The following is an 11,911-nucleotide window of genomic DNA, read 5'->3' on the forward strand; positions in this document are numbered from 1 at the left end:
TTTTTTTTTTTTTTTTGAATAACCGGAACCAATGAACGCGGCGGGGAGCCGAGCTCCGCGGGCTGCCGGTGAAGGGAGCAGGCTAGCGCCCGGCGGGAGTCCGTTTCCGAGGCGGCGGGGCCCGGGGCAGCTGGCGGCGAGCGAGTGGCCGGCGGCTCGTGGGAGCGCTCCTCCCGCCGTGGCACCGGGTCGGGCCTCGGGCTGCCCTCTCCGGCGGCGCTGGGCTTCCCTGCTGCTCTTCGGGCTGTTGGTGGCCGGCGCGGCGGACGGATGCGACCTGGTGCCCCGGCACCTCCGCGGGCGGCGCTCGTCGGGGTCGGCCGGAGCGGCTGCGTCTCCTTCGGCTGCGGCTGCGGGCGAGCGCCAGGCGCTGCTGACAGGTGAGGCCCGCGCGGCGGCGGGCAGGCTTGGCGGGACCCCCGGGCCGGACCCCCATCCCCTAGCGGGGCGTCCCACGGTTTTGCCTCTGCGCCGACCGTCGCACTTGGGACGCCTTCCTAGTCCACCCGACTGGCGCCTTGACTGCTGCTTCTCCGCCCTTTAGTGGGTTTCTGGAGCTTCCCAGCAGAGCAATGCAGTGGTTTCTCTTTCGTGCGGCCGAAGGGGCCACTGGGGTCTGCAGGAGAATGGGCTCATTTCCCCTCTTCCTAAAACTGCGGGAGAAAGTAGGCGGTAGCAGCAGCAGCAGCAGCAATGCGGTATGGAGTCTGCCTCTGCTGCCTTTGCAAAGGCAGCTGGCAGCGTCTAAGCGATTGTGAGCCCGGCTGAGCGCCCTGTCCCAGGGGAAGCTGCTGAGGAGATTCTTTAAGAGCCACAGCACCTAGTGGCATTAGTGGTTATGAAGAAACGTCAAAGTCTGGTGTGTTTCTGTGGGGTACGAGACCGTTGTCAGGGATGGAAAATATATGCTGTTTGAGAGCATCACTGGGTGACAAAGGGTGCAGAAGGCGCAGCAGGTAACCAGAAACACTCCTAAAATTCACCAAGTGCAGGGTATTTGTGACGTGGATTTGGGCAGCATAGTTGTGATGGAGTGCACCAGCATCTTTTAAATACAGAACGTTCTGGCACTTACTGAAAACTCGCCAATGTGTTTGGTAAGGTTAAGTAGAAAATTGTATGCTTTTAAAGCCTTCGTTGTCTTATATAACTGATCTGGTGTGGTTTAAGCAATGATGTAAAGGTCCTGAAATGATTTCCTGGGGCAAAGTGGTGGGGTTAGAGTAACTTATTTTCCTTCCTGCTGTCTTTATTTTTAAGGTAAATTTTCTGGTTTTTCTGGAGGAATACCAAGGTTAAAGAGGAAGAAGATGACCCACTAGTAATTTAACTACAGCGATAGCCCGAGAGGCGCCTGGTAGTCACTAACAGCTGCTCTGGGAAGTGTTCAGGAGTCTTTAGATGGAAGCAGCTTTCCTCTGAGTTCTGTGACAGGCTATTTCCTGTTGTAGAGAGAAGGATGTTGTTGGTAAATGTTGTCGGGCAGTGTGGGAGTTGTAGGGTGTAGAACATACTGATCAGCTTATTTAAGGTACTCAAAAACTTAGCAGATCCTGTTCAGCTGACACAGGGAACCCATCACTGCTTGCCTTGTATAAACGATTATAGAATAATCATCTCTAGGTACATAATACCGTGGAGGAGGGACAGATTGGATGGTTTCCTGTTCAAATCGTTATTTTCTAATAGAAATGTGGCAAGTGTAGAAGGGATAAGCTAGTTAAGTAGGACTGTAGGTTGAGAGCTTATTGCCTCCCGTGGGAACGGAACAGAATCACTTTGACTTCTAAACTATAGGAGTGTAGTTTTTTTTTTTTTTTTTTTTACGAAATGTTTGGTTAGTAGATGATTGAATAATGCCTTATTGAATGTAGTTGGCAGAAAGGCAGTGAACTAGAATTTAGATGTTTATTGACTATTTTAGCAAGTATGTTATATCGAGACCACCATATCAAGAAAATAAGTGCAGATGGAATTTTAATAAGGTGAAACCTTTTTAATTTTTCTGTATTTCTTTATGCCTAGTGGAAAAGACAAGGTGATTCTTAGAAAAATCTGACGTATCACCCAAAATGAATTTGTATTGTAGTGCTTTTAACTAAGTTTACCGAAATAATGTTAACTTTGGAATTACTTCTGTTGATCTCAAGTTTTTTTTCTTTTGTTCGAGTATTAATTTTAAAAAGTTAAACATTTCCATTTAAAGTTTCAGCTTCTAAGACTGTGCCGTATCCAAGTTGAATCGTAGTAATTTTAATAAGTTTCTGTTAATATAGTCAGTAAAGCTGGCATTTGGGGAAATGCATATTGAAAGTCACTTGTAAAATTAGAATATATTGAAAATTGCTTTGACTTCTATGGACTCTGTAGGGCCCTTTCTCATTTTATCGTCGTTTTGAGTGTAGTTCTCTTTTATGGCTCTTCTTGTTATATTAAGCCTGGAACATAAATTGATGGTGATATTTTATGCTTTAGGAGGTGGAACCACAGACAGACCCAAGGTTTACGTTCTAGACTGTGTTAATGGATGGATAAAGACATGAGCATCAGTTGTAAGATAAATACATTTTGTTTTAATTTTGAAATTTTAAAAGTTTTGAAAGAATTGTGAGAGAGAGAACTTTTCTTAATGGTGCCCCGTTAAATCTGTCATTTCACTGTTGGTACTTTTAATAGCTTTGTAAATTGACAGCCACACCACTTTCTGTTTTCTCCAGATTAGTATTTTTAATACTTAACCGTTAGGAACTTCTTAGGAATTTGCCTCATTAATACAATCTAAAAGATACCTTTTCATTGAAGCTTACCTCCCAAGGATTTATGTTAGTGTATATTAAGATTAAATTGTTTTTTAAATCTGACTTGATCTTAGTTTGGAGCAAGAAAAGTGTTCTTGCGGAGATAAGCAGTGATACCATCACAATAAACAGAGCCATTGTCTGAAATGTTTTAATAATGTAGAACCAATATTTATAATATCACATAAAATTTTAAATTGTATGTTTACATACATACCACACACACACACACACACATATATATTTAGTTTAAAAAGTAATTTAAATGATTGAAATCTAATTGAGATTAAAGATTGATGACTGGAAGCTGAAAAATTATATTATAAATTAGTACTTTTGAAAATCTTTTTTTAACACATACAGCATCAACAGTGGGGAGTGGTTGAACTTATCAAAATTGAAATAATGGTTTCTGAGAACTCTTGGAAGGGCAAAAGTAAGCTCTGTCTCTCTGCATATATATGTATGTATATGTACACAAAACACAATTTTGGAGAATATGTAGAATAATTTAACACTGTTTTTCACACACACACACACACACACAGCTAATTGTTTCAGAATTTTAAAGCAACCAACATTAACTTTAAAGTGCTCTATAATTTTTTAATGAATGAAAGTAACATTCTTTAGGGCCTATAAAGATTTTTATCACTTCATTGATTTGGCATATTTTTAGCAGTATAAAATAAAAACTTTAAGGTATGTCTTTTAGATGTATTAAAATCTCAACAAAACCTTAAAATGTTCTTAGTTCAAAGTATTAAACCATTTCAAAGGGCCACTTTATCCAGAAGTGTTAAAAACACCTATGCTGCGGGACTTTCACTAATATACTGGGAATTTTTCAGGTTATGACTGGAAAAATATTAATCCAAGTCTTTAATTGTCACCTTGCATTCCTAAGAAGACTTATCCAGTAGCCACTACCTTATTAATGCCATATTTGAGTGACTGGTTGACTGGGGTGTGCTGTATGTATGCCACGTTGAGTCATGCTCTTCACTAGGTTGGCCTGTGCTTGTGTTTACATTGTGACACAGAGCGTGTTTGCTGTAAGCTTTCTTTTGATGCCCTCCTGCTGTTTCTTTTTCCCCCAATCTTTAACCATTGCTGTGCTTACATTGTAACCACAGGACCTGCTTCTATCTGAGTGCCATCTATTCTTCATGTTTAAAATTAGTTATAAATTTGTTTAGAAACATCCCATTCCTTGTTTAAGACTCAGGAATCCTGTTGGTCACTGTTGAGGATCTCATAAGTACCAATTGGAAATAAGGGTTTAAGATTTAGCTTATACTTGGGCTAAATGGTGGTGGCACAAGCTTTTAATCCTAGCACTTGGGAGGCAGAGGCAAGTGAATCTTTGAGTTGAGTCCAGCCTGGTCTACAGAGCAAGTTCCAGGAAGGCCAGGGCTATATGGAGAAACCCTGTCTTGAAAAACCAAAACCACAAAAACAAAAAACTCCTCCCCCCCAAGCTTACTTTCTTTTATACAAAAAGAAGGATAAACAGAGATAATTTGCTGGTGACTTAATTTGTGGATGGGGTTAATGCTAATGTTTTTAAGTTAATTCAGAATCATGAGTAACTGTATCAACCATTTTGGATATTGAGGTACTGATTGTTACTATGTGAATACTTTCGGAGTTATACTTGGAGTTACATATTTATACATAAAGTATAGACTGATTAATTAAAATTACCAACTAAAAATCATCAACATGCTACTTTTGATATTCATTAGAGTTTAACCAAGTTAGGAACTTACTAGGAGATTATTTTTAATTAAATAAGTTTTAACAACCAAACAATTATTGAATCATGCAAAAGGCAGCAAACTAGGAATATGAAGGAGTATGCACAAGATCAGTCTCTAAGTTTGCTCATTGGTCACTCAGGCTAGCCCAGGCTGGGGAGTAACAGGTGCATTAACTAGACTCTTACTAGGTGTCCTTAGTGTGCTGGCTGCTTCCTATGCATCAGTATATTTAGATCTGAGACCAAACCTGTCTGAGTATTGCTTTCATAGAAAACACAAGAAAATGGATGCCTTATGCCAATATGTAGTATACACTTACAGACCTGAACGTGAGACCAGCTTTGATTAGCATAATAGTGGAGTGCAAGCTGTTGGGGAAGGGAGAGGCTTCTGTAGAACTTGAGGTAGCCCCAGGTATGTATACCTCATGTAGACCAAGAGGAGGCAAATGGAAGAATAAGGAGGATTAACTGCTCAGAGATATGCCTAGAATGTTTGTAGAGGAAAGGAGAAGAGGCTGGGCCCAGATCATCATGTGCTCCACAGTGTGTTTAGTGTGTAGGGAGATGTCTGCATATCTAAAATTGAGTTTCTCAGCCTTGTACTAGGGAATATGGGGAGCAATCAGAAAAATGTGTTGGCACATTAATTTTGCTAGTTAACTTGGAATACTGACATGAAAATTTGCAATTAAAAACATTTAAAAATACTAAATGTGTACATCCTCTGGAGAATGTAAAGTTACTTTAATGTTTTAGGACAAATCAGAAGACATTTTGAATAGTCCAGGAGTTCAGTTCATAAACTCTTTAGAGTTCCAAGTCTTTTAGCCTGTCATCAAGAGGGAGAGGAGCTGTGGTATTTGAGCATGAGAATGGCTTGTGTTTGAGAAAGTGAGTTGTGGTGGGTGGAAGTGGGCAGACGAAGGTAAGAAGGTAGTCAGGAGGCAGTGCAGGGGGAGAGGACTTGAGGGCTTCAGTTACATAGTGGCTCTGACAACACTTGCAAGGAGCTTTAGAAAGTTTTAATTCTTGTGTTAGACAGGAGCCTGGCTGTTTCTTACCTTTTAATCTCAGAGTTTCTAGAATGACTTAAATTAGTACTAATCTTTGAAAAGTCCCAGAAGAAACGTGGTGTCTTTTTCACTTCAAGTATGCCTATTTATTTCTAAATTAGGTGTTTGTATGCATGATTTGGCTTCTGTGATGATTCGCAAAGTTGTTAACAAAACAATCATAAGTATACTTGCTGATTACTCTGACAAACAAGAACACTGATAGCTAAAGATAATATATTTGTATGTTTGCATAAAGCCTTTTGTTCTATATTTCAGTATACTTTTTATTCTCTTTTAAAGAATGCCTATGTCCAGGTGGAGCTTGTACCATATAGTAGCATGGCTCTGCCATCTAGATTCTCCAGTCTCTGAGCAACAGTCTTCTGAGTACTGGCTAATTATTTGTTTCAAAGTTAACTGTTGAATTTCCTGTGTGAGGTTCAAGCCTGCTTTGTAGGTGGTGATCTGTAACACCAAACCTAAGTGGGTTGTTTTTGTCTTCTCCATTTTGATCTTAGTGTCTGAAGCTTTTTAATTCTCAGTCTTTCCTGACACTTTCTAGTCTGACTTTCAGTAACCACTTTCCTTGACTGGAGTCTTTGTTGCTGATTTTAAGGATGATTCTCTCCTAAATCACAGTTCTCAATCTTGTGTTCTTCCAGCTGAACATTCATTTCCTCCTCAGAGAACTTCATTACTAGGAAAGTTCTACTGGGATAGGGAACCCCAGGCCAATGGTTGCTTGGACTTTTGGCCTTTTTTCATGCGGTGCTACTGCATAGCCATCATGGCTACCATCCCCAGAATGCTTTGCTTTCAGCTAGGCTTTGTCAATCTTGTAATTTTCAGGGAACTAACTTTGGATAAAGGATAAAGGGAGTTGCAAGATGTCAATAGTGAGGATTGAGTGTTCTTTAAGATAGGGCTAACCAGTTCTCCCCGTTCTAGCTTTCCCCACAGGTCCAGGAGTCTCCCAAGCCCAACAAGAAGTTTACTGGGATGGGCCTGCTCTGAGTGCTTGCTCTGAGTTGATGTTTATGTGTGCTGCAGATCTTGGCCTCTGCAACTTTGTGCCTCCAGTTATTTTCACTTTCTCTGTCTCTCTCTGATCTTCTTGAACTTGCCATTATGTAAATGAAACACTTCAAAAACTCTTACTGAATTAAGTGCTGGGTTTTTAAATTTTAAAAATACTGGCAGTGAATCTTATTTATGTGATTTCTGAGTATTAAACAATCTTGTTAAAAAAATCCTTGGAGTAATGACAGTGATTTGTTTTTGTCAAGTGTTTCTCAAAAAGTGAAAACAGATTTTCAATGCTCCGAATTTCTGTACTTTCTTATTGGACAGGGCCTTTTAATGTAGCTTAATCTAGTCTCTCTTCATTTCCTTTGGGCTAGTCTTAAACTCCAGATGCTTCCACCTTCCCAGTGCTGGTTTTACAGAGTGTGATCATGTCCACCCCTCCTTTGAAGTTATCATCTACTGTTCAACACTGTACATTTTACAGATCTGTGTTTTCTTCCCTCTCCTGTTTCTCTTTCCTTTTAAAAACATCTGCTGAGTCCTAGATGATCTTGATCTGCCTTCTTTGTTCTTGTTTTCCACCAATGCCTGACTTCTCCATTAAAGATGAGTGTAAGTTTCTCTGTCTCCTCGTTCTGGTCACCTTTGAACTCTTCTGCTTTATCACATGCATTCATCGTGCTAATCTTTGTTACTTTCTTCTTGTTACTAAGTAAAATATTTTTGTGTTTCAAAAATATCAGTGATAGGTGCCTCATATTTTTGGAATTTTCATTTGTGAGTTTGCTGTTTGATGTGCAGTCAGGCCTTATGGTTGTGAGAATGGGTCTGAGGAAGTACTGAGGGAGATTAAAGGAAAAAGCCAGTTTTTAGTGGGTATGTGTATTTGCATACAATTTTACACATTAGTTAACTACTGTTGTGTGGTAGCCATGATTTGAGGAACTTGGGTTATAAAGATGCTACAGTTTGCCTTTAAAAATTATTGGAAGAACAGTAAACATGAAACTTGCCTCGGAATGCATTTGCACAGTGTAAGAAAGCATTAATTTTTGTAGCTTATCTATTTGCATTGCTGTGTTTACTAGAAATACACTAGAGTTATCTGTACTTTCATGTTCTTTTTCAGAATAGCCAAGATGTGGAAACAACTTAAATGTCTGTTGATGAAGAATAGATAAGAAAATATTATGACATACATGTACCACAGATAGTGGGATATTAATGTTTGTTGATGGAACTCTGGATAAAGAAAGTGTGATACACACACACAGACACACACAGGCACACACAGACACACACAGACACACACACACACACACACACACACACACACACACACACACAGAGTGAGATTTTATCCAGCCGTTAAAAGAGGGAAATCTTGCTATTTGTGGTAGTATAGATGAATCTGGAAAGCATTCTGCTAAATAAAACAAATACAGAAGTAAATAAAACACACAGAACAATATATACCTCATGGTCTCTCTTGTGTGTAATCTAAAAATGTCAAATGTAGTAGAATAGAGGTTTCCAGGTTTCCTTAGATTTCGTAAGAGAGGTACATTATAAATAGTCTTATACCAAAAGTAAAGGTAAAGATATGAATTGATAATGATGACTGTTTCACAGTTATACCCTTAGCAAATCAAATAGTACACCTGATATAGCTATATACACTTTAGTTGTCAAGTGTGCCTCATTAAAATAAAAAATGTGTTTAGTACAAGGCCTTTTGTTTTTGTTGTGCATTTCCAGTACTAAAGACAAATTGTGTGTGGTCTCCATCCCAGTTTTGGAAGCTAGGATCTAGCCAGGACCTTGCCGATGCTAAGTAAGCTTTTTACCAAGGAGCTACACTTCAGCTCCTTTCCCCTTTGGAATAAGATGTGATGTAAGTAAACACAAACTTCAGATTCAGCAAGATATCTGGCCTTTCAAGATCAGTAAGGTACCCTGCTCTGAAGTCTGCTAGAGCTGTACCCACTTAAAGGCTGATGATAAGTGTGTAAAGGCATGGGGATATGACTTAAATCGATGTTCTTTGGAGAAGTTCTGTTTTCCACAGTGGAGTAGAGCATTGGTCAGATAGGAGAGGACACACAGTGTGAGATAGGAAGCTGAGAAGGGGTACATTGTCACATGAGAATGCTAGATGTGATTGGGAATGGCAGATATCCAGGATGATGTGTCAGTCAGTGCCGAGCCTGTGTACAGTGCACCAACATTCAGATTTACATGTGGAACTCAGAGTTTTGGTAGTAATTTTGTATTTCTTAGTTCATTTAATCCTTAGAGTTTTTTTTTTTTTGTGAGGTTATTATTACTATTTCCTATAGTCAGTGTTACATATAATGGCAATTTAGTTTGTACCTTAAAATCTTTCAGTGCTGGGGCTGGAGAGATGCCTCAGTGGTTAAGAGCATTAACTGCTCTTCCAAAGGACCTGGGTTCATTTCCCAGCACCCATATGACAGCTCACAACTGTCTGTAACTCCAGTTCCAGAGGACCTGACACCCATGCCAGTACACCAATGTGCATAAAAAAAAAACAAACGAACAAATAAATTATTGGACTGGAGAGTGGTTAGGAGCACTGCTGCTCTTCCAGAGGACCAGGGTTCAATTCCCAGCACCACATGGCAGCTCACAACTGTGTGTAACTCCAGTTCCAGGGCTTCTGACACCATCACACAGATACACATGCAAGCAAAACACCAATGCACATAAAATACAAATAAATAATTAAAATATCTTCCAGTGCCAAGAATCTTTAGATTAAAGTAGAGAGTATAATTGAAGTTGAATCAAGCTGAGAAACAACACAATTAGATATCTGGGTGGTGTGAAACTACGTCTTTATTATCCATTGGCCTTTGAATTACATCTTCATTTTCTTTGTTACTAATCAGAATTTGCTGTGAAGTATCCTCAAGTTTTAAAGATCATTTCCATGTAATATACAGTCTGGAGCCCAGTAATATACCTGCAGTGTTCTGTAAAAAGTCAACATCCCCAGTAAGTGGGAGTTGGTGTTTGTGCTCTGTCTTTTTGTAAATATTCTTCATGTGATGGAATGCGGTTTTAAGATTCATACAGTTTTTATTTGGGGTAAAAGTTTGTTCTTTTGTATAATGTGATTTGATTAAGACTACAGCCTGTAGACTGTAGCAGGTTTTATTAGTTTGAATCCCAGTCTGATAATGGTTTATGATTATAGATGGGTGACTTAATGTGTTAGGTTTTAAATTTCTATATCTTTAGAATAGTGTTTAAAGAACAAATGAGTTAATGTCTGCTTAACGTAGAGCCTGGCCAGTGTAAGTGCCCAGTTATTGCTAAAGCTGTTTCCACCTTCGTCCATAGATACTATGAGGGATAGTCGTAGAAATGTGCTGAGGCTTGCTGAGCATTAGTAAGGTACTTCTGTGTTTCTTTATGTATTCATCTGTGCAGTCCTGGGAATTGGACATATAGTCTTGCATGCTACTACAGAACTGCATTCCCAGCCCTTCTTGTGGCATTAAAAATAAACAAACATGAGGCTGGGATAATAGCTCAGTCTATAAGGAAGCTGCTTTAAGCATTTGTCCCTGAGTGTTCCATCACTAGAACTGGTGTAAAATCGCTGGTTTTGGTGGCATGTACTTGTTATTCCACCACTAGGAGGTAGAGACTTTTGAGGATCCCTGGGGTTAGCTGGCCTACCAGCCTAAGCTACTCAGTAAGCACTAGTTCAGAGACAGATACTATCTCAAAAAAAGTAGGTAGATGGAGCCTATGGTACAATAACCAAGACTAACTTCTGACCTGTGTGCATGCATACATGTGTGTTTGCATACATGCATAAGCACACACACAGAATAAATGACAGTATCATTTATGACACTTCTGTGATCTAAATAATCAGATCATTAGTGATCTGAAATTGACTCTTGCCATGATTATAGGCAGAGTCTGTACAAGATGAAGCCATTCAGAATTAACAGCATGGATCAGGGAGGGGTTCATGAAGCCCACCCTAGCTGAAGAGTTATTGGCAGATGGTGGATGGGAAGAACAGCCAATTTTCATTGGGGCGACTATAGTATGCCCCCCACATCAGTGGATACCCCATGAGAATGTGGGTATCACAAATTGAATGCTGTGGGTTATTAAAAACATTATAACGAAGAAGCATGAAGTTGGGAGGAAGACTTTTTGGGCAAAGTCTGGGGGAAGTTGATGGAAATGATCATAATGCATTGTATAAATGTATGAAATTCTCAAAGAATAGGTTACAAGGTAGTAGAAAAATGACACTATTATAGGCAGTGAAGTCAGTACTACAATAGTTTATAAAGAAGTTAATGACTCTTTAGCTAAGTTATTGTGTATGTATTTTATTTTAAAGTTTGTGGTGCTGAGGGCCTTCCCATATAGGCAAAGCTCTCTATCACTGAGCAACATCCCCAGTTTACCTTTGTTGTTCTAGCTAACCAAAGACTTTACAGTATTTTATAGTTGAAATGTCAGCAATAAAAAACTCAATTTCTGAACCTAAAAGTTTATTACAGAAAATCTAACAAATATGAAAGATTAAACTAGAACACACATTTACTTAACAACTGGCAGTGCCTCTTCAGGCAATTTTTTTTACACTCTTAAAATATGTTTATTTTATATGTATTTACTAATAACCTCAGGGAGTGATTTAAAAATGTATTTTTGGAGTAGGAGATTGGTCTCAAGGGTCTTTCCGTGCTAAGCATGTACTTAGAGTAATTTGAAATATGAAATTAATGAATACTTGGCTGTCAAGTGTATTATATAGGCTTATGAGAAGTGTTTGAGAACATTGATGAGTAAGATTATAAGGCTCTTGTTCTCATAGAGCTTATAGTAATATTTAAGTTGGGAAAATATTTTAAAATTATGAGATGTGCCTATTAAGGAACAAAAGAGAATACATAAAATAGAAAATAATGTGGATGAGATGGTGTGGGGACACCTCTTAATTTAGGTGAGTGGGTTAATGGGGGAAGCTTTTAAGAAATTCATATTAAAAAATGACATTTTCCCTCTATTTCCTTCTCTCTATTCTCCAAACCTCCCTCCCTCCTCCCCATTGCAGGGATTGAATTGAAATTGTCAGGCTTGGCAGCAAGAACCTTTACCTGCTGGTATCTCACTAGCCAGAAAGTCATGTTTTTAGTAGAATATTTCAATTGGCTTTTTAAATATTTTAGTGTGTGTGTGTGTGTGTGTGTGTGTGTGTGTGTGTGTGT

The 11,911-nt window shown here is 39.2% G+C and overlaps 1 protein-coding gene across 1 annotated transcript in view; it reads left to right on the forward strand.

Moving 5' to 3' along the window:
* The first annotated feature begins 6 nt into the window (after window positions 1-6).
* Window positions 7-11,911, forward strand: part of Stim2 (stromal interaction molecule 2) — a 120,136-nt gene continuing 108,231 nt past the window's right edge. Inside the window, exon 1 of the mRNA XM_005359237.2 lies at window positions 7-380. Within this exon, the coding sequence (XP_005359294.1) occupies window positions 32-380 (349 nt within the window). The 5' untranslated portion in view covers window positions 7-31. The remainder of the gene's footprint in view (window positions 381-11,911) is intronic.

This window comes from Microtus ochrogaster, linkage group LG1, assembly GCF_000317375.1.
Source record: "Microtus ochrogaster isolate Prairie Vole_2 linkage group LG1, MicOch1.0, whole genome shotgun sequence".
Taxonomy (NCBI): domain Eukaryota; kingdom Metazoa; phylum Chordata; class Mammalia; order Rodentia; family Cricetidae; genus Microtus; species Microtus ochrogaster.